Source organism: Manis pentadactyla, chromosome 9 (genome assembly GCF_030020395.1).
Source record: "Manis pentadactyla isolate mManPen7 chromosome 9, mManPen7.hap1, whole genome shotgun sequence".
Classification (NCBI taxonomy): Eukaryota; Metazoa; Chordata; class Mammalia; order Pholidota; family Manidae; genus Manis; species Manis pentadactyla.
The window spans coordinates 118932754-118960062 of record NC_080027.1 but is presented as its reverse complement, the minus strand read 5'-3'; the positions used below and the strand labels follow the sequence as shown (position 1 = coordinate 118960062).

At 50.2% G+C, this 27309-nt stretch overlaps 1 protein-coding gene across 1 annotated transcript in view; it reads right to left on the bottom strand.

Annotated features, from left to right (window-relative positions):
* Nucleotides 1-16063, bottom strand: part of LAMB3 (laminin subunit beta 3) — a 35161-nt gene extending 19098 nt beyond the window's left edge. Inside the window, exons 1-6 of the mRNA XM_057508009.1 lie at nt 14565-16063; nt 13105-13154; nt 12159-12313; nt 1963-2077; nt 1389-1462; nt 382-573 (exon numbers count right to left, since the gene is read on the bottom strand). Coding sequence (XP_057363992.1) covers nt 382-573; nt 1389-1462; nt 1963-2077; nt 12159-12313; nt 13105-13132 — 564 coding nt within the window. The 5' untranslated portion in view covers nt 13133-13154; nt 14565-16063. The remainder of the gene's footprint in view (nt 1-381; nt 574-1388; nt 1463-1962; nt 2078-12158; nt 12314-13104; nt 13155-14564) is intronic.
* Between the last annotated feature and the right edge of the window lie 11246 nt (nt 16064-27309).

The window sequence follows — 27309 nt, the reverse complement described above, 5'->3', positions numbered from 1 at the left end:
CCAAGATGAAATCAGAGCTTTGAATTAAATGCATGTAAATTTCTCAGCTGACTAGCCGTCTCAAGGTCCCCACACTGAGCAAAGTCATGTCCACCCATTCTGCAATGGGGCAATGCCAGCGAACCAGGTGTGGAGGAGGCTGGGGAAGAGAGCGGGACTGGGCTGTGCAGTGCACTCCACTTGGCCTTGGAATATCCCCTGTGGGCAGCGAGAGACAAGCAGCCAATGTTCTGAGGGTGGCCAGAGGGGTCATTCCTGGAGGGCTCAGGGAGGACACAGGGGTGCTGACCACAGTGTCCCCACATCTTCTCCAGAGGCCAGGTAACTGTGTGAACAACACTGTGTCCCTGTGCCTACTTTTTCAGGGTCCCCACTACCTACCTTCCCCCCATCTAGGTGCCCACTGGGCCTCTGGGGCAGGGACTGGCACCGGACATCCTGCCAGCTCTGAGGCTGGCCCTGGTGGACCCAGGGAAAGGTGGAGGTGCAGTCAGTAGCCAGGTACTGGTACACCTGCCAGGTCTTGCCAAAGTCCGAGGAGCGTTCAATCAGCATTCCAGCAGGCATGGGCCCCTGCAGAGACACGGGGCATGGCCTGGGTGACACAGGGAGGGGGCTCCGCAGGACACAGTCACAGAAACAGGCTCCTGAACATGCGCTGGTGGCCCCTGAGAACCATGGTGAAGGAGGGAGAAGGGGGCTGAAAGGGAGCACATGTACTCAGGGGCATCTGGGTCCAACTCTCTGGCACACCACAGGCCCCAGATGGTTTGCCCCAGGAGAACAGTGGAAAGTAATAGAAATTCCAGCAGGCAGGGTCCCTAGCTCAGCCCACCACCCGGGAGGACAGATATTTCTCCCATTGCACTTCCCAAAGCCAACCAGTTTTTATCCCGACTGGCTCTTGGTTCTATCCCTGCCCTGCTCTCTCTCACTGCCATGGTCATGCTGAGCCTGGGACTCACAGGCAGCCTCTGTCCTAGCCCTCCAAACCACTGACCCCACTGCACAGGGGAGATCTTCTACATGGCTCTCTGATCATGTCACTCCCTGCAACTCATCAGCAAAGTTATTAAGACAGAATATACCAAAAATATACAACTGTACAGTAAGTGACAGGCCCAGTAGAACTGGTACTTGGCAGAGTGGAATTAGTTGGATGGGTGGAGGGTGGGGGATGCAGAGAGGCATCATAACCACTGCACAGCCAAGACAGGGAGCTTGGAGGTGCCACTGTTCTCCCAGGAATGGGCCTTTGCTGCCACCGTGATACAGGCTCAGGGCAAATGTCACCCCAGCCAGGGCAGGCAAGATCACTGTACTTCCTTCCAAGTCCACATGGCCCAGGGTCCCCTTCTCCCACCCACTGTCATCCCCAGGCAGCAAACCTTAAAATCCATCATGATGTCTTGAAGCTGGAGTCTCCTGTCCAGGTCCAGCTGCAGAGAGACAGGGTTCACATCTGGAAGAACAGAAAGTAGGAACTTGGACCAGAGAATTTCCACCTTCCCAGCCAGGAAGAAGGCTTGGACTATACTAGCTCAGGGAAGTCAGACACTCTAAACTTGATTCTCCAATTTCCCTCTTGGAAAGAATGATGCCAGTATGTTTCTGCTTATCTGTCCTTGGCCAATTTCCTTCCCTCCATCCACTGATGTCCCTAATACCTTAAAGGGTTTCAACTTGTCTGTTCTACAGACCTGTTCCCAAAGCTCATTTCCTTCAACAAGCCCATGGTGACTAAGTGGAGTAAGATAAAGGCACTCCTCAATATTCTTACACTTTCCTTAACTTCCAATAAATTCTTCTACCTATAACATCTGGAAGACCTCAAATACAGTGATAGAAGGTTCTGCTTGTCAGCCACGCACATCCCACCACTATAAGAAATGCCTGGAAAACCCACTCCCACCCAGTGAGAGTCTCTGCAAGTTTGGGCCCCTAAAGGCAGCAGGCCCTTACCATTCTGTGACTGCCACCAGCGCATAGGGCCTGAGGACGAAGCCACATTCTCCACTCGGTGACTGTTGTAATTGTGAGGCAACCTGGAGTCACATTTGCAGCATTTCATCTGCCACTGTGGGACAGGGAGGCAGCAGAGACTCAGAGGCAGGGTCTAGAGAGGATTCTCCCCTATATCCTTCAAGCCCAGAACATTCTCTCCATGGCCATCCTACCCCTGGGGACCTACTGATTTCATGAATACACTTGGAAGTATTAGCCTCTTAAAACAAGGCTGTTGGTCATCTTTTAATTTAATTCCTTTGTGAGGTGGTAGAAAAAACGTGGGTACGTGACACTGCCTCAAAGAGAAACTTGAAAAGGGTCCCAAGAACAAAAAGAATAAAAGAAAGGAAACGCACATCAATTTGGCATCTACTATGTATTAGATCCAGGTGAGGGAGTTTTATATCTCATCCCACTAATCCTGGCAGCCTGAGGAAAACTGAGTTTCTGAAGATCAGGGAGAGGCCACAGCAAAAAGGTACATGGGAATGTGAGGTTCTAGTCCTAGCTCTGTTACCCCACTTTCTGGACTCAGTTTTCTCCTGTGTAGATTGAGTGGAAGTTGGAATAGAGTCATTCAATCATTGAACAAATATCTATTGGGCGTGTCCTATGTGCTGGACCCTGCCCTGGGTCCTGGAGTTATAATAATGGACAAAACAAAGATCCTGCCCTCAGAGAGCAAACATTCTAGTAATATTTAGATTATCCTGAAGGCCTTCCAACATTGATGTCTGGGACCTGGGGATCTTTCCCAGATCTCACATTCTCTACCCACAAGAGAGAATCCTAGGTCCCCAACCAAATGGAGCTCTGTAGGTAGGCAGCCCCCAGACCAGGAGGGAACAGAGCAGAGGAAGTCATCTGTAGCCTGGGGCTGAGGGCAGAGGCTCTTCCCCATGAAGATCTGGGCCCAAGTGGACAGCCAAAAGAGAAACAGCCCCACTGGGGAGGTCCCCAAAAACCTAGACCTTCCCAGGCCTGCCCTGTCCTGGAGGGAGACAAGAGACAGAAGCAAACCCATGCGCCCCCACAGCAGGACAGAGAGCATCAAGGGAAAGAACACGACCAGAGAACACGGTCCTTCTTTTAGTTTGTGTGTGTGCATGTATGCACACACACAGACACACATCCTCACAGAGACAACGTGACTTTGTCCCAGCTCCCCCAGGCAACACACACAAAATCTGTCTTCTCTGAGTAACCATCACCCCAAACCTGTACCCAGTGTAAGAAACACTGTTCAGAGGACTCCAAATCCACCCACTCACAGAAGCGAGGCTTGGACAAGAACCTCCCTGACCAGCTGGTGCTTCTGGGTAAGAACAATCATACTTCCACATAACCCATGCCTCAGCTTTGCCCTAAGTCCGCAAACACAGACCCAGGGGAAAGCTCTGGTGGTCTTCTCTGAGGCCTTCCAGTTCTTGAACTTCTGCCCTGTCCAGGGAAGGCAATACGCTAACGAGGCCGATGTCTTAGAATGGGGGGTGTCTGCTGAACCGATTAACCCGACAGCTCAGGCCCAAAGCGCTTGAGGTAATAGGCTAAGCCTGTGCCTTGAGTTACAGAAACTCCTTGCCAACACCCATCTTCCCTCTCCACAGCTCACAAAGCACGGCACAGTGGAGAACACCTCCTTTCTGCAAAATAAGAAAATTGTCCCCTTCCTGGTGCTGGGAGTGTCTTCATCATGTCCCAAAGTGCTTTATTAAATGGTAATTATTTGGATGTTTAAGAATGTCTGGCACAGGTGCCCCGTGCACAATAGCAGCCCCTGCCCCCTCCCCTTGCTGCCCGGTCCTTTCCTTATCCTGCTCCACTTCTCTTAATAGCATGTGTCTGTACTCGACATATTGTGTATTTAGCGTCTAACTGTTTGCTTGTATTATTTGCTCATGGTCTGCCTCCCCCTACTAGAATGTATACTCCATGGGCATAGAACTTACTTTCCTTTACCTCTGTCTTCCAGTGCTTAGAAAAGTGTCCAGCACATAGTAGGCCCCCAAGAAATACGTACTGAATGAATAGTAAATGCTCAGGAAGTGCTAATATTTTTATTCACATCACTAATAGACACTCCCTTCCTGCACTCAGAGAGTTTAAAAGAAGAGGCGGGGATGGGGGGTAAGGAGGTAATAAAACACCAGCACGAAGTGATGGAGCACCTCCCAGGTGCCAGGCATTGCTTTAGGAGTTTCACTATGATAACCTACTTAACAACCACCTTGTGTGGCAAGTAGTCATAGTTCCATTTTACATATGAGAAAGCTGAGGCTCAAAGAGGCTATGTGACTTTCCTATTGACCCACAGCAGGTGTGAGCAGCAGCCCCAGAGAGGATCCCTTCCCACCCCCACCTCTCCCTTCCCTCTTTCTCTCTTTCTCCCTCCCCTCCCTTCCTGGCATCCTGTCGTTTCCACCGGGAGCCAGCTGGGTACACAGACATCACACGAAGCAGGGTAAAGGGTGACAGTCTCTGTCTCACTCAGAGGTCTTGGGCTGACCCTGAAGCTGACCATGGGGGAGACTGAGGCAGAGAATGCACTGGGAGAAGACAGCCGGCTGCTCAGGCTAACCCGCCCCGGTAACCCAGAGACTGTAGATGTGTCAGTGGTTGAAATAAATACCTGAGCACTTAAAATAATCCTTTCTGGGCAAGAGAAGCCTCCTGCTGGAATCTGACTCTCCTCCAGAGTCCTATTTTGGTAACTAGAGCGAGCAAGCCCCTCTCCGCACTCTGCCCAGCCTCTCAGGGGCAAACTTTTCCACTCCCCATCCTCTGCACTCAGCACATGTCCCGAGGACAGACAAGGGCCAGCTGCCTTCCGGCAGCCTGTCCCCAGAGCTCCCTCCCCTCCTCTGCTGGAAGCTGACTCCAACCTGTTCTCTGGCCAAGAGAATGCCAGAAACAAGGCTTTCTTTCCTTGGGCCACGAGATGCAGGAGCAGCAACAGCTCAACCAGGGGCTGTGGAAATGCCCTTGCTATTCCCAAACGATGAAACATTATGTAACTGTTAAAAATACTATTTAGAGAGTATTTTTAATTTCATGGAGACTGTGCTTACATTCTAAAGTTTTACAAAAAGAAAAGTTGGGTCTAACCTTGTATATACATCATGACCTCAAATGTATAAAGGAATAGAAAGCGTTTGGAAGGAAATACACCAGTGAGTTAGGTTGAACCGTATGATATTGCTGATCTGCAGCCATTGTGCCCTACAGAAATGGCAGCTGCCTTCAGTTTAACCTAGTACCTCTGCCTAATGGGATCGAGGGTAACTTTTTTCCTTTGTTGTTGTTTTTTAATCATTTTAAACTTTCATATGTTGGCTATATATTAACCTTTACACTTGGGAAAATACACATTATTATAAAATAAAACAAACTAATAGTGTCCAGGGTATTCCGCACGGGCCGATTCCTCTGCAACCCTGTTCAGTCTTTATGGACAATCTGTGGGGAATCGGCGCCTTCTCCGCCCTCCCTCCACGTGTGCAGGAGCTGACAGGGGATCAGATGGCCTCATGGGCTTAAAACCTGCATGTTGCTTATCATAGTAACATAACTAAAGGAGGGATTTATCTCAATCCCTGCAGACAGGCTAAGCCAACAGGCTTGGGACAGGTATTTTAAGTAGCTCTGCTTGTCAGCTAGCAAGTGGGATGGAGGCCTGAAATAGAGCATCTCATGGCGGGAGCCCATGTGCAGACACACTGCTAATTTCTTCTCTCCATGTGGGCCTCGGTTCCCTTTCTATTTTACTCCTGTATGCCTATATGTAATATATGTATAATTGTTAACATGAAGCTCTTCTCCTCCCCTTGTGTGTGTTGAGCGTCTCCTTCTCTCCCAGAGACAGAAGCCCTCAGCTAGAGCCACCTCCCTCTCCAGGGTCATGTGGCCAGCATTCCCCTGGCTGTGCTACCTCAGAGGCGCAGCACGATTACCAATTCAGCCTGTCAGGCCCGAAGCCAGCTTGGCCCCTGCTTGCTCTCCATCTGGAAAGGCTGGGCCTCTTCCCCTATCCTGGAGCGTTCTAGAAGCTTGTCCGTCTGGCAACAGAGAGCAAGAGCTGGCAAGAAGCTAAATCAGAGTGGAGAGGGCTGGAAAAAGGAAGGCCAATGCAAATCAGAACTCTGAGCCTTTCAGAACACAGAGCTAATTCTGGGGGAAAACAGGAAAACAGGTTCTGGTATACATGACCCAGCTCCCGCCTATGAGCAAGCCGAGGCTGCCTGTGTCTGCCTAAGGAGCTGCAGTCAGGGTCATGGCTGCGAGCCAGAGCCTGAAGAAAGGAATCCAGGACAAAAAAAAAATCTAGTTGCCTGCAAGAAAAGACATTCCTTACACTTCGGCTTCCTCATTGGTAAAATGCAAGGGTGGGTTGTGATAATGAAGTTGCTTCTTGCTGTAACATGCTATTAGAATTCTCCCCTATTCCAGCTTACCTGCTCATAAGTTAAAGACACTGCAAACAAGATGGCAAAGGAAGGAAGAGAAAAATAAGACATTGGCCAGATGCCATACTGGAGAAACATATTTCCCAGCAAAGTGGGCAGAAAAAGGGTTCCCCAAGGCCTCTGGTCAGAAAGGCTCCCATTAGATGCCACTGAGATCCACAAGCTATGTCAGTGGATATTGCCAGCCAAGGTCAAAAGTTGAGGCCTGCTGTGGTACTGGGAGGAGAGCCCCAGGGCTATGAGGCACGTTTAACTTCTTCCTGATCATGAAGTAACACCTTAACCAAAGCCTCAACTCAACACTGCGTCCATGTCCATCCAAACCAAGCTTACAAAGCTCACGTTCTGAAGCCAGTGACAGAGATGATGTATACCCCACACCCAGAAATTACACTGCACCAGGTTCTCTTCTGAGCACTGTACATACGTTACCTCACTTCATCCTTCCAAAATCTCTGAGGTAGGTATATTACACAAAATGGTGAGTATCTTCATTTGGCAGATTAAGAAAGCAAGTCTTAGAGAAATTAATAAATGTGTCCAAGTCCAAAAAGCCAGGAAGACAGAAAGCAGGGATTTCTGTCCCAGGGTATCTGCCATCAAACCTTCTCATCCTGTTCTGATTCAAGGACCTCAGTGGTCCCTTGGCAGCATCAGAAATTGCAGGGACTAGAGTTGGTTGTCAGGACACTAACTCCCTTCTCCCCTGGGAATGGCAGCCTCAACCCCAGCCCACAGCAGAAAGAGAGATGTCTCCCAGACCTGAGTGCAGAAAGTTGATTTGCATGCATGGATCTCAGCTCTGCAAATGACAATGGCTCCTACAGCCCCTCCGATCAAAGAAGCAAGGAAGGTCTACAAGACATTGCCCAGAGACTTCTAGGGGCCTGGAGCTCAGGAGCAGTGGTGTAAGAGGCCAGGTCAGCAAAGCTTTGAGGCCACCCAGGTTTGGTTCCAGGCCTTCCCACCAGACTTCTCCCTCTCTTCTCTCTTTCTAGCCCCAAAAGCTACACTGCTTAGTCCATAACAACCAGGACTCAAGAATCTCACATTCCATCAACTCAAGTTTTGCTTCCCTCTGGTAGCAACCTTTCCCCCCAACATTCCTTTCCATTTTCTTCTATTTCCTCAAAACTTACCCATTCTGGGTCTTACTCTCTTGGGACCCTTTGCAAAAGCCACAGCTATTTTTCTGACAGGCAAACCCTTGCTTCAATATAAGTGGTTGATGTTAGAGCAATAAGTGCCTTTCCCAGGGGTTTTTGCACTTGAAACAAAAGTGAATCCCTAGTGGTAGACATTCTGGAAGTTTCAGACCTGCTGAGAGCTTCTGGGAAACAGGAGGGCAGATAACTTGGTCAGAGCCAGGCTCAAAGTCTTCTGTGGGCAGAGGACAAGGGTCTCAGGTTTTATACGAACACATCCTCTGCCTGCACATTAGCTATGCCGAAGGTCAAGGAAGCAGACAATAGTCAACCCCACAAAGGCAGTGGTTGTTGGGGTGTGTGCATGTGGGTGTGAGTGCATTTACATGCATGTGGGCCTGTGTGCACATTTGTGCACATTGGAGAGGAGAGGCCGTCCATTGATTACTGCTCCTCAGCTTGTGTCTAAGAGACAAAAATGACAGCTGTTTGGTTTACACAGCTAATTAACCTGCAGAATGCACTGTGTAAGACTATCATTAAGGCAGCTGAGTAATTAAGTTTTCCCTCAGAAAAGAGGGAGTGGAAGATAAATAAGGCATTTGGGGAGCAGACACACATTGGGGGAGGCATTGATGGCAGCAGGAAGCAGGGCTGGAAAGTTTCCAGGTGAAACCCACGGGTTCCTAAGGAGCCCAGAGCTGACCCAAGGCCATGGCTCAGCCCCTGCCAGTGCTCACCTGAGGCCATGGTCACCCTCAGGGTCACACCCAGCCCGGCCATCTCTGTGAAGCAGGCAGAGATGCTAGAGCTGAATAAACGTAGATAGAGGTTGACTAACCCAACTCCTTCATTCATAGGTGGGAAAGTGGTGATCTAGAGAGTAGCCATGACCTTCAGAAGGTCACATCCCTATTCTAAGTGTCAGGCCAGGACCAGAACTAGAGAGTCTTCACCCCCACCTAGGGCTACTTCGCTAACCATGACGGCCTGCAGATTCTCCAGCAAGTCAGATTGGCAGGGGTCACTTTGGAGCCAGAGAGCAGGCCAGCCCTAGGATGGGTTGGTTTCAGTAAGTACGAGAGTGTCCTGATCAGAGAAGAAATGCTCAGGAGAAGATTTGTAGGTGGGGTGGCCTCTGCATGCACACACAGGTCCCAGGGAGGCAGGTGGATAAAGACAGATGAACCATTTAGTGTCTTCTAGACACCATGCCAGTGGTCACTCGATTCCTTCCTTTATACAATCTTAACAACAACTCATTGAAATGGGTGCTGTCATTACTCCCATTTTTCAAATGAGGAACTGGGGCTCAGGGGAAGCATGGAAGAGAATGAGGATGGGGGGGATCACAGACATTTTCATCCATGCCTTCAGCCATAGGAGCAATAAGCTTACCCAGAGGTTATCCAGGGGCTACAAAACAGAAAACAAGGGAACAGGACCATTCTGGTAACGAACATACTGGGCACAAGGCCAGAGAGTTAAAGGGCAGTCAAGGCAGATGCGCCGAGAAGGGCAAAGCTGGGCAAGGGGTGGAGGGGTGCCACAGGCAAAGCGGCCTAAGTCCTATGCCCATCGCAAGGGCTGCAGTGTGGACCCCAAACTCACAGTAGCCAGCTCTCAAGGCTGATAGGATTTAGCCACTGAGACAGAAGCAGGCAGAGGAGGTCACGTTCCAACAGGCAAAGCTGGGCCCACAAAAAAGGAGCGGCACTCTCAGATGGGGAGCTGGGAGAGATAATTTGGGGACTGGAAGGAGTCCCCATTTCTCCTGCATCTCCCATTCCACTGAGTCCCCCTGGGGTTGGAGGCAGGGGGCGTGAGCAATGCAGAAATACCCCAAGAGTCATAAATCCCCACTATACCTGCATTCCTACCATATCAGCAGGCAGATAATAGGTATTGGGTAGATTCTGTGCTTGGCTCAGGGCTTGCCGTGTCACCCCTGCATGGAGACAGAGCAGAGGCACTAACCAGAGGCTTCAGCTTAAGGAAGGTGTATATGCAGGTGGGAATGGATTGAGGGGGGGAAGGGGGAGGCCCTAGGAACGCCACTCCACATCAGGCCACCCTCATTTCCAGCTGGGGCTGTCCCAAATGACCCCCATCTCGAGCTACCAGAAAACTCAACACCATGTGTGTCCATCAGAAGTTTGGGGTCCCAGCACATACCCAAACCTTCCCAATACCTCATGGGGATAACAAGAGCCACCTCATGGAGTATTGTGAAAGTTAATTGAGGTAATTTATATAAAATTCTTAGTATGATGCCTGGGACATATATGTGCTTCATAAATTACCATTGCTATAATCTCATTAAATAATAAAATGAGTTAAATTCAAGAACTGAAAGTGGAACTCGGCAGGGTAAAAATACAGATTCCTGATTTTCATCACACAGCCACCCCTGCATCCATTGAGGGTTCAGGGGGGGGCATCTGTACAGACGACTAGAAGGGGCTGCGCCTTTCGTGTGCGTCCTCATCGCTGGCATCCAGTGGCCTCTGGAAGGTGAGGCAGGGAAGGGAGAAGGAAAGAGCAGTAAGACGGAGGGGTGGGGGGGAGGGGGAGAGAAGCCAGGTCTCAGCAGTCAGCTTAGTCCCGAAGAAAAGTGTAGCGGGGAGCAGCCCTTAAGACCATTTCATCTAATGGCCACTAGCAGAAGAGGAAAGTGAGGCTCAGAAAGGGGTAACATCTTGCCCAAGGCTACACAAGTTAGGGGTAGACCTGGGGCTGCCCAGCGCACTCAAGACGCCCTGTCCCCTACTCTTTCCAAGAGGCGACATGGATTGATTCCCCTTCATAGAAAAAGAAAAAAGAGCCGATGCTTCTCAACTTTCACAAAAGCAAAAGAGCTGAGATTTATCCATCTCCAGGGTTGCAAAAGTCTAGACTTCTTTTGCAAGCACCCTATTTTGCTGTCAGGGGGCTGCTTAAGAATAGGGAAGGGAGTGGGCTCCCTGGGGCATCTGAGAGAGGCAGAGGGCAGGCCAAGGTGAAGCCCAAAGCCCAGGTCTACAGAGACAGAGACTGTCCAGACAGGGCCTCTGATCTCTCCTTGCCTCCCCTCCCAGAAAAGAGGTCAGCCCAAGAAGGTGAATCAGCAGATGTCTCCCTGAAATTTTTAGATATGGCTCAGAGGCACAGGATTTTGAGGGTGTGTGGGAAGGAGACAGTTAAACCATTCTGTTGCCTAGAGAGCTCAATCGGGCCAGGACTGATGGCTGGGGAGTAATATGGGCCCGTGGGGAGCACTCCCCTGATGAGGGCCATCTTACCCAACACTGTCATATAGGTTTCTCCCAAAGCCAAGTGGGTGAGATGCAGAGACCACAGCCACCTCTGCTCAGACACCCAACGTCCCTCCCCGGTACCAAGGGGGAGTAAGAGGGGCCAAGCGAACCCAGGACTGGAAGGGCCGAGAGGCATCAGATGTCCCCTCCATGGTCCCCAGGACCAGGGCAGCCTGGAAAGAGGAAGCCACAGATGACCCAAGCCTCCTGGGCAATCAGTCTCTGTCGCTGCCCTTCCCTCTGTCTTTCTTTTTCCGCAAAGGCTACTGAAACTCAGGAAAAACCATTCTCTTGCCCGTTCCTCTGTCCAAACCCGTGTTTTGAGAGCAGAAAAATGGCCAAATGAGATAAACAGCTGGGAAACAAGAAAACCCTGAGCAATTCCAACCTGGATAAATGAAGAAAAGTCCCCACATTTGTTGAAGAGAAAAGAAAACCAAAATTCCTACAAAAAGAGTCCAGAGGCAAAGAAAAAGCACAGCAGCTCTTTGGAAACCTCAGTTGCCTGAAGAGGCAATGTTGACTGATTTCGCTGGAAGTAGGATTTGCTCAGAGCGAGTTCTTGCTCATCAGCTGAGTCACTGAACCTCCTTGCTGACCTCAAGTCACTTCCTCGTCTATCTCACTGATCTGTGTCCTTTAACAACCATTCGGAGGTTTCCACTTTGCCTGGGGTGGAAAAACATGTGGGCCACTGAGGCTGAGGGGTATGTTGGCCCTTCATACGAGCCAGTTGTAAAACATAGAAGTTTACAGCCTACAGTTGACATTCTCCTACTAGCTCCATCCACACTCATATATGCCAGCAACACTTGCCAAAGAGATGGTGGCAGGGGGGTGACCGTGGCATGGCTCAGCTCACCCCATGGCAACAACATGTCCCAGCCCAATGAACACATCCCAGCCCCTGTGCTCCACAAGCCTTGACTTTGTCCACCAAATGTGACACCTTAGACTCTGCATACCCAAGGATCAATATTCATCTGACTGATGAGTCCCAGGGCTTGAAAACCTGTCCTGCCCGTGCCCAAGGGCTAAGGGAAGACTCCAGCTTTACTGAGCAGAAGAGAGAAAAGAGCTGGTCGGCTAATTCTGCATACATTTTCTCTTGCCCAACAGAGAGCTGGCTTTATACTTGTCTTTCAGCCCCACCATGCATGGGGCTGGGCCTGTGCCAATTTCACAAGTGAACAAATGGCAGGCTCACCCACCCACCCCACCCTGCAGGACATGGAGGCAGGGCCTACCTCGCCGTACTGGGTGCAGTAGGTCTCAGGCTTGGTCAGGCCACAGGTGGATGAAGCTCGGAGAAACTGGGTCCTCCCGATGAGCAGGTCCCCAACAGGTGGATAGCAGGCCCCACGGGAGCAGGATGGCTGGGCCCACGGGAGTCTGGGCAAGACTGAAATCACAGAGATGCTAGGGTGCAGCCTAGAGAGGATGGTCTAGCCAGCCACCCAGCGTCCCTTAGGGAGGCAAGACTATATCCTCTCCCTCACCCATGCTCCCACTCGCTGGTGGTGGTAATGATTGCAATCCTGATGCTGTTAGGGGGAAAAGCTGATTTCGTATTTGTAGCCTTCAGCTTACAATGGAAACGAGAAACACTGGCAATCAGAAACCATGGGCGATCCAGAAATGTGGCATCCATATGTGGCTTGTGGAATCCAGCTGCAGGCACACACTCGGCCACCAGGACACAGTCCACAACTCTCCTGACTCACAGGGTGGCCTCAGTCAACAGCCCAGAGGAGGGCTGGCTGCTGGCCATTTGTGGAACTCTGAGAGGGACCTGCATTCTTCTTACCCCCTCAGCTGCACAGCTGACCCGGCCACACTCTGTGAGTGCCCGGCTACCGTTCACTGTGACGTCTAGAACTCAAGTCTTTACAGCTCTGGAAGCAGCTTGCAAGTGAGAGGATGGGAGAGACACTGTGCAGGGCATGTGGGGAGCCACAAACCACCCCCGTGCAGGAGTACGTGGACACTCAGGAGAAGTCGAAAAACATCTTCCCCAAAGGACCGATGGGGCAGGGAAACCTCACGTGTGTCCCCAGTCGACAAGCCTTCCAAACCCAAAAGCTACAGGGGACAGACAGGTGGTGCTCATATTTCAGGAAACTGTCCTCTTACCCATGGCTGTCACCTCTGTCCTATGTAACAGGGCCTCGAAGGATGCGGAGGGATACTTACCAAACCACAGGAGAAGGAGCGGCCTCATCTTCAGCCAGGGGGTTGCTCACCTGGGACAGAGTAAAGCAGCCTGGGTGAAATAATGCAGACCCCTCAGGCACACTCACACCTCTCCTGTTCTGGACCTAAGTTTTCTCAGAAGTCCTTTCTAGGGTCTTGACCTAGGACACTTCTGAGCAGCAGGTGTACCTGTAGCCAAAACCTTGGGAAATACCAGAGCTCTGGACTCCCGTCCCAGCCGCATGTGACCCATAGGGTGCCCTGAGAAAGTGTCTCCCCTCCCAGGCTTCAGCCTCCTCCTCCGTAAGGGAAGGGGAAGGAGACTGGCCCTGCCCTGCTCCATATAGTCGCACGGACAATGCGGAGCAAGAACTAGCTGCGCCCTGTGCAGGGAGGGGGCTCTAGAGAGGCCCCACCTTTGCTGCCGTCCCAAGAAAGAGGCCTCGCCTTGCTCAGGGCCTGGCCCAGTCTGCAGGCCCCAAAGTGGGCGGTTCAAGTGGCTGAAGACCTGGAGGTGAGCCTTTTCTTGCCATTGGCATGGTCTCCAGTACCACCCAGGGCCACCCTGAGGGTGAGGCTGTGATGGCCACACCTCTGGGCTCAGCAGGCAGCTGAGATGCGATGGGGAGAGAGGAGGACCTGGAAGTGTTTAAAAAGTGAATGTGGACTTCATCTGAACTAGAAGTCACTCAAAATGTCTCCAATGGTGGGCCGGGGCTGTGTGGAAGGGGTGGGGCTGGGAGGCCACCCCGCAGGGATTCTGAGGGAAGCTGGGCTTGGCTCCTGAAGGGTGGGAGAGGCACGCAGGCCTGCCCTGCTGAGACATTCTCCACGCGTGTTCCCGCAGAGCCCGCGTCTGCCTCCCACCTGGCGCTGCCCCAATGACAGCCACTAACTCCTCTGCCTGGGGTCCAGTAACAGGGGCTTGATAAGGCAGGGGCAGAGAAGGAATGGGGGACTGTCCTGACATCATTATATCATACATCCTAATGCTTCAAAATCACTCCTTCCAATCCCCTCCCAGAAGAGTCAGGGGCCCAGGGAGGGGACGGGTGGCCCGAGGTCCCACAGCTAATCTGGCTTAAAAGGGAGACCCATCCCCAGTTCTCACCCAGTGCTGTCTCTGCCCCCCCCACACCCCACCCTCACCCCCACCGGGCTGGAACCCCCACAGCTAGGCCTTCTGAGCAGCCCTTAGAGGGGCTCTCGCTGGGCCAGCCCACTCTTTCCACTTCTCTATGTGCTCAGCCCCAGATCTAAAGTTGCTTCCTTCTAAGGGCTGAGACACTTATCAGACGAGAAAAAGCAGTCTAAACCCCAGCCGACATTGAACCTAGCCTTCGGAGGCGGTGCACTCAGGTGCGCTCTTAGGAAGAGGAATGAATCAGGCCCCAGACACGCAGATGTAGAGCCCTCTCCCCGCCCTGGCCCCACGGGGCAGGTGAAGGCAGGTAACATACCTTGCTCCGTGCCGTTGCTGTTCTTTCTCCAGATTGCGTCTCCTAGAGCGCCCCTTGAATGTGGGGGTCTCCCCTCCTGGCTCTCGGGTTTTCAACGACAGCCTCACCTCCGGAGACTCCCCGGCTGGGCGTAGCCCACTGCAGGGCAGGCCGCAGGAATCTGGCGGGCGGCACGCCCATCTGCCGTCACTACCACCTCCCACCCACCCAGGGACAGGACTGGACAAGTGGGCCGGTCCCAGAGGCCTCACAGCAAGCTTGGCTGCCTGGGGGTGCCTGTGGGGAATAGAGGGGGACACTGCAAACAGAAAGCACCAGGCAAATGTTAGTGCTCATTTGAGACCAGCATTCCTGGGCGGAGAAGGGCACTTGCATTTGTGGCAAGTGCTGTACTCGGCACTTTCCCAAGCCCCACGAGGGTCAGCGCCCTTGTGTTCAGGACCCCCGAGAGGACCAAGCAGAGGCCATGAAGATCATATAGGGTGTCATCATCCCAGTCACTGGGCTGGAAGAGGACAAGACCCACACAGCCAGGGTCCTGGAGAGGACCAGACCACACCCTCAAGGGAAAACAAACAAAGTGGAAAATCCCTATCTGGGGGGAAACTTGGAGGACCCTTAAAAGGCAGTTCATCAGGAAGGGGTCAAAGCCCAATGCACCCAAGGAAAGCTTAGGAGCAAAAAACATGTCCCCTCAGGCCCCGTCTGCAGAGTTGGCAGGGAGCCCTAGAACAGGTAACTCTGAGTCACCGCGCCCAGCACAGTGGGCTGCTCTCCCGGCCCTCCCTCCCTGGCTGGAGTGCCCGCTGGGAGGCCTGGCCATCAAACCTGACCACGAGCGTCTGGAGGCAAGGCCACAGCCTAACTGGACCAACTTCCCCTGGCCGCACACCAGGCCTGAGAACACAGCTGCCTTTGAGGGGCTCTGGGCGGGCTCCTGGCTCAGGGCCATGGGACCGAGAGCCACCGTAAGGGCAGTAGCAGGCCTAGACCCAGGGGCTGGGCTCAGAGGACACTCTTCCCTCCACGTGAGGGTCAGAGGGCCTTTAGAGAGATCTAGAAGGTCACCCAGTCCATATCTTGGCCTTCAAGAGTCTGCACTGGCATTGTTTTGAAACACTATTGCCTCAAAAATTCTATCTGAAGGACCCTGACTACCCAACTCAGCCTGTCGGTGTCTCCTAAGCAGAAAGTTCTCGACAACTGAAGGGGTGAGTCCAAGAGATTGGTTTGGGAATCCTTACGGGAAAAATGTCAGATTTTGCAGGTTGAACTGGGCATTTCTAATCCTTGGTTCTAATTTAGTCCATCAGTTTAGATGGGTAGGGGAAATACTATAATTAGCAAATAGGCAGTTAAGTTGTTTAGATTCATAACAGTTGCTCCAGTGAATGTTCATGTCTTGACCCCAGTAGGCATCCCAGCAAAATCCGGTTTGACTCAACAAGCTGGGGTAGCAGAGCAGCTCCTTTATGGGTCCTACCCCTGCAGTGAGAACACAGAGAGACCCCCGCAAGTGCCCCGGAGAAAGGCCGCTGCTGACAGCCCCCGGTCTGAGCCCACCCACCTGCTCCCCCCTTGCCCAATCCCCTGAACTCTGGGCTTCCCGGGAGCCTGCACCCAGGGGAACTGCCGTCCTCTGCTCACCGCCAGGTAAGAGGATGTGACAAAGAACTCATTAATAGTTAACTCAGCAGGAGGAGCAGGTGTTGCAACCCCAGATGCCCAGACGAGGCGGGGTGGGTATGCAGTGGGCCTCACCGTGAATGGCTGGGGCCCTTCAAGTCCCCCTCTTGCTCCACCTTTACGAGGCCAGGAGCCCAGGTAGAAAAGCCTTTGATGTCTTAGCTTTCACAGGCCGGGGCTGGTCCCAGTAGTGGGCTGGCCTCACAGAGAAAAATGGCAAGTGTGCTTTTTGAGCCCCCAGTGTACTCACAGTCAAGCCTGGGAGAATGTTTCTGTGAACCCCAAGGGTAGCCCAGTCAGCCTCACTCCTCAGGGACTCTGAGCACTGCCCAGTGGGGAATCTAGGCCCCAAGGATGCCAAGACCCCAGGCACAGGCTGGAACTTTAGAGCCCACTTTGTGCAGGGGCAGAGGCTGGGTTAGGACCCAGCTGGCGCTACAAGGCCCTGACAGCACAACCTCCCCTCTGGGTCCCCTTCCCTCTCTCCCTGCCTCCCACCATCCTGTCCTGGAGCCTTCGGCCCTCAGAGCCCCAAGTCTTGGCTCCTCAGGAGAGCCAGTGGTCAAGTCATCCTTGACTCCTGTTACTCGTTCACATCAGCCTATCAGAAGGTTCTGTTAGCTCCCTTCCAAGGGCAGCCGGAACCTCTCCCACCCTCCTGGCCTCAGCCACTCTTCCGGAAACTTCTGCTCTAGCCTCCTAACTGGTCCGCAGTCCAGTCCCAGCAAAGCAGGTCATGTCCTTCCCCTGCTCAGAGCCCTGCACTAGCTCCCCATGTCAGGCAGGGTCGAGGCCAAAGCTGCTAGGGAGTCTGTGAGGCGCACCTGATGCGCCCACCCCAGCCCTTCTCTCTCTCTGCCACCGCTCTAAGTCCTTTCACTCCAGCCACAAGGCCTCCTTGCTATGCCTCCAAGTTACCAGGCTGCCTCTGCCTTAGGCTTCTGTCCCAGCTGCCCTCTGCCTGGAACGCTCCTCCCCCAGTGTCTGCAAGGCTGACTCTCTTACTCTTTAAGTCTCTGCTCAGATGCTACTTCTCAAGGACACCTACTCGACCAGACTCTTCAAGTGGCAGCCGCCTCCCCTGCCCGACCCGTGTCGCCCACCCACAGCACTCCCAACCCACCTACCCTCCATTCTGGGGGGATTGGTTGGTTTTTTGTTTTGTTTTTTTTTGTTGCAATGTTTACCGTCTTCTAACCAACTCTGTAACTCACCTATTTGTCATGTTTATTTTCTCTCCCCCCACCAGAATGTAATGTCCAAGAAGGCAGAGATTTTTGTCTATTTTGGTCATTACTATTTTCCAAGTGCCTAGAAATAGTGCCTGGCACATAGTAGGTGCTCAATATTTATGGAATGACATGTAAATAATTGATGTGGTTTAATGAGTCCCCTTGCCCTGTATACCTGTAGTTGCATTCTCAGAGGGGACAGTCTGGGCTTTTGGTTACCAGAATGGATAGCTAATAACAGAAGTCCCTGCAGTAGTCAGATGCAAAGGGCGGTCCTTATGGAGGCACCTGCCCCCAGATTGCAGAAACCTCACATGTTGATGTAGGCAGTGTCCTTCTCTGCCTGCCTATCAGTCATTCCTGGCAGTATCTCTGACAGGGTGTGTGGGTGGCATTAGAAGCTACTGTCTCCATTATCCGTCTGTCAGGCTCAAACTGTCCAAGTGGCCAGGGAGAATTCAGCCAAGATCTGGCTGGTGAGAGATCAGGGGATAGGAGCAAGGAAAGGAGAAAGGGAGAAAAGGCTAAGCAAGATACAAGCCTGCTCCAGGCCACCACGGCTGATTCTCAGGTGTCGGAGGAGGGGGCACCCTGTGACTAAGGCCCCAGCAGCACCTGGGTGCAGTGAGTCACAGCTGAGTCCTCGTCTGTGGGACCGAGTGGGCCCCAGGAGCAGCCCTGGGGATTTGCCATGTGATTCAAGCTAGCGTGGCTGCCCAGACAGTTGGTCACTCTCTGTGGGCCTGAGAAGCAGAGAGAGAAAGTGGGTCTGTCGTGGTAACTGGGCACAGACAGAACCCAGCCCCAGGCCAAGGCCAGCAGTGAGCAGCACGGGAGCCCGGCGCCCCTGCCGTGAGGCAGACTCGATTGCACACCCTTCCTTACCTCCCAACCTGAAGTCGGCCCAGCAGATGAGGCCACGCCACACGGTAGCTTGCGCCTGAGGTCTGGGAGAAATCAGACCGTCAGCCTAAATTAGCTACAGCTAACATTTTACCAAGCGCTCACTGTTCTAAGCCCTTTATATGTATTAACTCACTTAATACACACTGCTTCTCTGTGGGGGTGGACACTTATTTATCCTCACATTGCAGATGAAGAAATGAAGCACGTTTTCAATAACTCAGTCCCAGCCGGTAGTCATTTGAACCCAGGCCAGTTTGGCCCCACACTGACACCCTAACCACTTCTTAGAGCCCAAGGCAGCCTAAACTCCCCATCTCCATCCTTGTCATCCTTGACCAGATTCTACCAGACTCTGAACTTCATGACTCCCAAATCTAATCAAGACCTGATGCCTGAAAATGCTTCTTTTAGCCTTTGCTCCATGTCTTGGGGCACTGACATGGGCCGGGGGCTCTGGGGGAGGCCCTGATGCCGAGGAGCATTCAGAACAGACACCACTCAGGGCCTTCTTGCTTGTTTCCCACACTGACAGCCTGTAGTGTGCGGGCACAGATGGACAAGGTGCTGGCCTCCGGGTTCCCATCTCAGGGGCTCCAGCACATGCTAGCAGGGTCTCCTCCTCATGCCCACAGGCCACTGCCCCGAGTGAGGAAGTGAGCACTCTCTAAGGAGTGTAAAGACAGAGAGGGTGACCGGACAAGCAACACAGTGAGCTAACAAGATGAAATAAAGGGCGTGCGGACAGGATGACACAACTTCCTCTCGTCATAGGAAGGGGGTTCCCCTCCCTGAGGTCAGGCTCCTGCGTCACCTGGGGGCCTCAGCTCCTTCTGCTTTATCTCCCTGTGCACCCCAAATGTCCCAACCCCTCTCTCCTGAGGGCACAGCTGGGGCAGCCTGCAGCTTGGGGGGGCCAATGCTGGCCCAAGACTGGCCCATGGCTGCCTGGCTCCCCAGAGAAGAGGGAAGGCCATCCTGGCATTTCTGGCACCCTCACTGGCCTCCCAAATTCCCCACCTTCCCCAGCAGTCAGGTGGGCTCATGGCCACACCTCTCCCCCTCCGCCAACCACCCCTGCCTCTACTATCCAGCCATTGCCCTCTGGGAACTAGGCTCTGGGGAGGTAAGTCCAACCTCAGTGACCTCTGGCCACAGATTTGAGTGTGGAGCTGGCCGTGTAGCCCAGCCTCACCTAGAGGGAGAGACGTACACCTGAAGGGGGCAACGTGCAGCCCTGAGGCCGACCAGGGGCACTGGAGACCCAAAGGCTGGGATGGGCAGGGGGACAAGGGGCATGTGTATCGGAAGAGCTGCTCCCCACGCGAGCAGAGGGGATTTTAAATTATAAAATGATCCCTGGAAGGGCCACCAGGGTGACAAACTCAACTTCTTAATGTTCAAATTGGCATTTGAGGACCTCGTGCGAGAAGTGAGGGCCTTGTGGCTTGCGGGGGAAGGGCTATGGGTGCTAAAGGCTTCATGTCTGGAATGAACCCCACGTGAAGGCTTTTCACCAGCACGTCCTGCAGTGCCTGTGGCCACACGGGGTCTGTGTATGGACTTGGGTTTTACATCTGAGACCCAGTTCCAGCTCTGCAATTCAGTAAGAGTGACCTTGAGCCAGCCCCTCTCTCGGCCTCAGTTTCATCATTTGTAAATCAAAGTGTAGGATTTTACTCGTTCTCAACCCAGGCTGCCCTCAGAATTACTTGCAAAACTTATAAAATCTTATACATAGGCCAGGCCCCACCCAGGGATTTAATTGGCTTACAGAGGGGCAGGACCACTCTCTCTGGATTTAAAGCTTCCCTGAAGCCGCCTCCAGCTCTAGCGTGCTCCACTCTCCAGGGAAGAGGAACGGGTAGCAGAGGAGGGCTCAGGGCAGCGGTTAAAGCCTGGAGCTGGGGAGAGGGGGGCAGATACCGCCTTAGTTCTGCACTCGCCAGCTTCCGATGGGAGTAACAATTGGCCTCACGGATCCTTGCAAAGATTAAAGGAAACACGGCATATATAACTCTCAGCAAAGTGTCAGACTAGGTACGTGCTCTGCAAAGGTTGTCCCCACGTGTGTGTCAGATGCTGGTGTTGGGGGTTTGTGCTTAACAGTTGTGCCTAACAAAAAACAAGTATCACTCCCATCCAGATGTTTCATAACTCAGTCAATGGGCAGTGAGCCAACCTGGGCTTCTCCCCTCATCCTTCCCCAGGGGAGATCCCAAGCTGAGAATCTGTGCTCTGGCCTGCCACCCTGTTCCTTGGTGACTGCAAACTCCCAGGACCTGGACCAGAAGGGAAGAGGGGCCTCTCAGGGGGCCAACGGAGCTAAGCTCTCTGAGAGCAAGGTGGTGCTTCCAGCCTTCCTGGGCAGGGACAGTGGGGTGGTCATGTTTACAAACAGGGAGCAGAGGGCAGAGGAGCAAGCATAGCAGGATAGACTGTTTTATAGCCTTCAAGAGTTAGTAAAACCAGAGTTCAACACCTGATAAAGATAGGAGTCAAAGCTAATCTGGGCAGCAGGTCTGAGGACTATAGACAAAAAGCACTTTCTTTTCCTGAGGCCTCTGCTTACACAGAACAAAGTCTGGCCAACAGCCTCTCAAAGGTGATAAGTCCTTATCAGACCTAATACCTTCCTCTTAAAACATCATTCAAAACTGACCCCCTCCTCAAAAATAGTGATAAAGAAGGAAATGTTTATGAGACACCGCTAAGTAGTGGAAAAAATAAGAAAACAAATGTGCAAAAAATCTACTTAACTCTGAAGAAAAAATAATACTCAGAGAGACAAGTGGGAGAAAATGTACAAAATGTTAACATTTCCCATCTCTTTACATTTCTTATATTTTTCTGTATGTTCTCATCTTCCATAATGAGAATATTTTACTAGAATGATCAGTAAAAGTAAAAAGCTTCAGGGTGAGGGAGTGATTTTTGTCCACCTGTACATTACTAATCCTTCCTCTCCTGTTCCCTCCCTTTGCCCTAACACCCTTCCACTCTAACCACAGGCTGACTGAGAGAGTTTGCTACACATTGTCCAAATCATTGTAGATTTTGCCGAATGTGGTTTCCCCTTCTTAAGAAGCATTGCTTCTTGGAGCTGTTAGCTTCCTTATGTCAAGAAAGAACTTAGCATAGTTCCTCAGTAAATGTAGGTGCTAATACATGTGTTAAGGAAGACAAGAAGGAAGGGCATAAAATGTAGCAAGTAATTACCAGCAATTAATTATCTTCCTGCTTGTATGCATTAGAGCAAACTCAAAAGAAAGAATAGATTCAGTTCTCATTTATCTACATTTTAAGGGTAAAGAGGATATATTTACCTAAAGTGAGGGTAACTAAAATTCCTACCTTCACCCAAATATTCCTCTCCCATGCAATTCTCCCAGAATAACAGTCAGAAATTTGTGTACCCAACAGCTCATAGTGTTCAAGTATGAGAATGCATTCGTGTTCTTGTTGTCACATCTCTATCTCAGGTGGGTGCTCAGTCTCCAGGAGACCATAAGCTCCTTGGAGCTAGGATTGCCAGATAAAATACAGGGATCCCAATTAAACTGGAACCTCTGATAAACAAGAAAAACTTGTTAGTATAAGTACACCCCAAATATTGCATGGGGCATACTTATACTACAATATTATCCATTGCTTATCTGCAATTCTAATTTTACTAGGCTTCTTGCATTTCTCTTTTCTAAACCTGGCAACCTTACTTGTACCACAGAATGCTGTTTGCCCACTCCCATGGCTTCCATACTTTTCCTACCTGGTCATCTTCCTCTAGAAGTTCCCCCATCTGTCAATCTTCCTAACGTATGGTGCTTAGAAGTGAGCGCAGCTGTCCTGGTGCCTATGCCTGACATCATGCAGACATGCTCTGGGCACAGGTCCCCTTACCAAAGACCACTCCATGTGGAAGACCGAGAGCTGAGCAACAGTGCAGAGATGGGACTATACATATGCTTCCCTGGGCATAATAGGTTGTATTTACTCCTTTGTTTAAGTACTACTCCAGAAAGAAATAGTTACGTATTTCCCTGGAGAGCAGAAGGAAACAAAATATTTTTGTGGCTTTTGCTACATATGAGGCACCATCATTGCATTTCACTTAAGTGTCTCATTTAAGCAACCCTTTAAGATGGCTCTTTGAAGGAGATACTATTATACCCTTTTTTATAGACTCAGCAATTTTAGGTCACTTGTAGAAGGTTACAGAGTGCTATAGACTGAATATGTCCCCCCCAAACTCTTATGTTGAATCCCTAACCCCCAATGTGATGGTAGGAGGAGGTAGGGGCCTTGGGAAATAACTAGGTTTAGATGAGGTCATACAGGTGGAGGCCCTGTAATGGGATTAGTGTGTCTTATAAGAAAAGGAAGAGACCAGAGCTCTGTCTCCACCATGTGGGAACACAGCAAGAAGGCAGCTCTCTGTAAGGCAGGGAGCCAGTTTTCACGGGGAACCCAGTCTACGGGCACCTTGATCTTGGACTTCTAGCCTCCAGAACTGTGAGAAATCGATGTTGTTGCTGAAATCACCAATCTATAGTATCTCATTAAGCATCCTGAGCTGATGAAGACACAAAACTAATGTTTTAGTCAAGTTAGGGGAGGCTATGCTGCAGTAATAACCAAACCACAAAATCTTAGCAGCTAAACACAACAAATGTTTCTTTGTTGCTGGAACAAAGTGAGGTACAAGACAGTGGGGAGGGGAGGGGTCTCTTGTTCTACACAGTCATTCATGGACTTCTGCCATCTTGTGGCTTTACCAGCCAGTGGTCATGACAGCAAGGTTAGAGGAGCATGAAGACACTCTCCCCAGTCATCCCATGCTTCTGCTCTGAAGTGATGGTCATTCCGCTTATGACCTGTCAGCCAGAACTGCTCACAGGGCTAAGCGGCATTCCTATGTGCCCAGAAGAGGAAAATGAAGTAGGACATGGTGAACACACCAGCGTCTACCACAACGAGCACACGGTGAAACCAGAATCCAACAGCAGATCTGTAAGCTCCCAAAATCCATGCTCTTTCCATTACAACCTTTGGACCTCCAAGATTGAAGGAATTTTTCACAAAGAAGAAATTATATAAGGGATAATTTGCAGAATATGACATCGCAAGGAAACCGGCAGAGAAAAGATGGTTATGGTGAAGGTTTTAGGTTTGTAAAACCTGAAGCATCACAAGATTGCCCCCCTGGAAAACCTTAGAAACAAAGACAATGAGATCATTGCAAGTTGTACCCAAAGGGTAAGTATGTATGAGATACGTATGCTCTCCAGTCTCTAGGAGAAAAAAAAACCCTGGGGTTCAGGGCACATCTTCAAGATTCTAGCATGTACTGGTAACCAACCATTCTAGTTTGCCAGGACCCTCCTTGTTTTAGTTCTGACAGTTCCAATTTCCAGGACCCCCTTCAGTCCCAGACAAATGCTTGGTCACCTGGCTGTACATCAATACTTATTCTTCCAGATAATTCTTGAAAGTATCTCATCAAATGGCTCAATAAATTCTGCGCAAAGATGCACAGTGATCTGAGGAAAACCTGGGTGGAAAGGCTACGCAAGAATAAAACTCTTTTCTGCAGGAAAGAGTGTAGGAAGCTCCTGTATGGATATTGGCCCACCCTAGCAAGGACTCAAAGGAAGAAAATAGTATGCCAATACAACTTCTGTTCTAGAAACTCGGTTCATGCTGCTGCAGCCTGGCGTGTAGGCTTTTCCCAGCCATATCACACCAAGGAGCCATATTATACATACATTGACACCTCTACATTTTTCAAGTTACTGCTGAAACCAACTGCCCCCATCTTGAATTTGTGCTATGCTTAAGAGGTGCATGCGCACACACATGCTTTGTACTTTTTCTTACCGCATTTCATCTTGTGAGCTTTGGCTCAGCACTCCATTTGCCAGCTAGATTTGGTGTGCACTTTGGCCTGTACAATCTGCATCATCTCCAGATTAAAGTCCAAAGCCCATAGCCAGTCTCTCAGAGTCCTGCTGAAACAGCTGCATTGCTGGGCCTATCACACACAGCCCCCTTCACATAAGTGCTCTGGTCCAGCCATTCTGTTCCCTGGACCACACATAGCTTGATTCATCTGGCTTTGCTTGTCTACACTGGCCTTCCACCTCTTGACTACTTAGCTAAATCCTAACTCTAAGAATCAGATCACATTCCTGGACCGATGATGGCCTCTCTATTATTCCCTGTAAACTCTTCCCAAATTCCAGCAGCAGAACTCACCTATACAATTCAATCAGCAATCAGTTCTGTTCTGTTTTTGGTAAATCTTTTCTATGTCAAATTTGCATACTTAACAGTTTTTGACTTCCAGTTGTTTTGTGATTTGTCCCCAGACCTGAACTGTCAATGCCTTGAAAACAGGGACAACCCTTGGCTTTACTTTTTATACCCTAATAAGTTTAATAAACAGATAATGACTTATTAGTTTGGGACAAGGGAAAACCTAATAAAAAGTATTTGAAAAATACAATGCCATGAATATTACTCCAGAACTCCCTCTCAAGATGACATAGAAAATCATCCAGAAAAAGAAATATCATTTTCCCCCCTAAGAATTGGACCTGTAAAACTTCATGGTGGGGTGACCCACTGATCAACAAACTACCAAGATTGTACTTCCTACTCAATCCACCATGGCTGGTATTTAGGGAGAGACAAGCCAGGAATCATACAGGCAGTACTTTCAGTATTTGGAACTGAAATAGTTCTGGGGTCAGACTATGGACCCAGGGACTCAAGGTTTCAAGACCCAGCTCTTAGAACCCTAAGAGGTGGGGAAAAGGACAAATGTGGGTACAGGGTAGAGAAGGGCAAAAATGGAGAGAGGGCCTTAGGGAGCAGGAATTCCTATCCATTATAAGGATTCCTCGTTGCTCACAGAGAATCAGGGAACATGTGTAGCAAAAGGTCTGTCAGTCTCTGTCTGTCCTTGTGCTGCCAGAGATAACCCACTGGTAGCTTCAGGCCCATCCCAACCTTGGCCAATGACCACCACATCTGGTACACTAAGAAACCCCTTCTCACAATGAAATGGGATCTAGGAATATTTGTTCCTAGAAGTCCACTGACTGGGGATCAACAGTATCCTGTTATCCCTGAAGGTGTCCTGGGCACCTGCACTCTGGTCCGAATCCTCTCAACCCATCAGTCTGCATATTGACACCCTTCACCCTGAGCTTCTATCTGTCCAAATCTTCAGATCCTGGACTTTTATTCCAGTTCTCCTAATCACCTTTCACCAGACCCTTCTGACTTTTGACCCAGAAACACAAAACATCCAGAACCATTCATTCACAAAACAAATATTTGAGCACTTCCCACCCCTGATGCGAAGCATCCAGTGACCCAATAGTAAACAAGCCAGACAGACGCTGTCCACAGGGGTACTAGTGTCTCATGGGACACAGACATTGAATACATAATTATCAAATGATATATTAATTATGCAATCACAGTGACCTCAACTTCTTTAGCCATCCAAGTCACTCTTTACTATCCCACTAACCTTAGTTCTGAGAATTCTAGGGAGATGCTAACAGAAAATACAAATTCATTCTAATTGCTCCTTGTCTTCAAACACTCTTAGCTTCCTTTTAACCATTTCTTCATTCCTATTTTGGCCCCAAATATGAATACATGGTCCTTTCTCCATTCCTCAAAGATCAAAACATGCAGCTATTGAGTTTAAGAGATTTTATTGAAAATCTGGAGATGACACAGGGAAATTACAACCTTAAAAGAAATACTAGCTCTCCCAGTCCCCAGAATCCATCCAACACCATAACATGTTCCTGCTGCTGTCTCCTGCCTTAGCTTTAAACCTTCCCCAGGTTGCTGGAGCCGGGGCAGGCCTCCCTCCTCATAACCGGTCGGGATCCTTCCTTTTTGCGGACTCACTTCTCCCAACCCACCCCAGGAAGACAGTCTTTTACAAAGAAACAATCCAAACTGGGGTTAATCTACTCACAGCTACATGCCATACATCTATCTGTGTTCATTTATTCACTCATTCTAGAAATACTTACTGAACACTTATTTTGCACCAGGCACTGTGCTAGGTGAGGACAGACATGACAGCAGCAAACAAGAAAGACAAACAATAAACTAGTAAATTAGAAACTAAATCTGACTATTACAGAACTCAATGTTTTTTTGTTTTTTTCTTTAAAAGGATGGTATGGTAGACAGGGATTTGGGATGTTGGGAGTGCCACTTTAGAAAGGACAGATAATTCTGTCTGAGGAGGTGTCCCTTGGGATGAGCTTGAAAGATTTAAGACCAGACTTCCTATGGCAGGCTGTGTCTATGTGTCTATTTTAATGTTGCAGCAAGAAGAGGAACCAACATTTCTCTTGAAAAGTTTTGTATCTAATATTTTTTAAAAGATATGGAAGTAGACACCTTGGACAAAATTGGAGTGTCTACGTCTCTTATGTGCCTTGTAACCAGTCAGAGAGACGGAAAAGTGAATGACGAAGAGTGTGGATCCTGCAATAGACCGTCTGGTTTTGAATCACATTTCTGCCATTGTCTAGCCATGGGATCTAAGGCGCACTACTTAAGCTTTCTGTTCCTCAGTTTCCACATTTGAAAAATGGGGATAATAGTCCACTCACCTCATCGGGTTGTTTGTAGGTGCGGTAAGTTAATACATAACAGTGGCTTAGAAAGCACATATTAAGGATGCAGTGATTTTTAGCTCTGACCATTCTGCATGAGAAATAATGACAGCTTGGCCTAGGGGGCTGGCAGTGGAGACGGAGAGAATTGGATGGACTCAAGTTATATATATTTGGAAGCAAACAGGACTTCCTGAAAAATCAGCTGAGAGAGATGAAGAAAAGAAGGGGATAAAAGATAGTTTCCACATTTGAGACTTCAGTAATGCC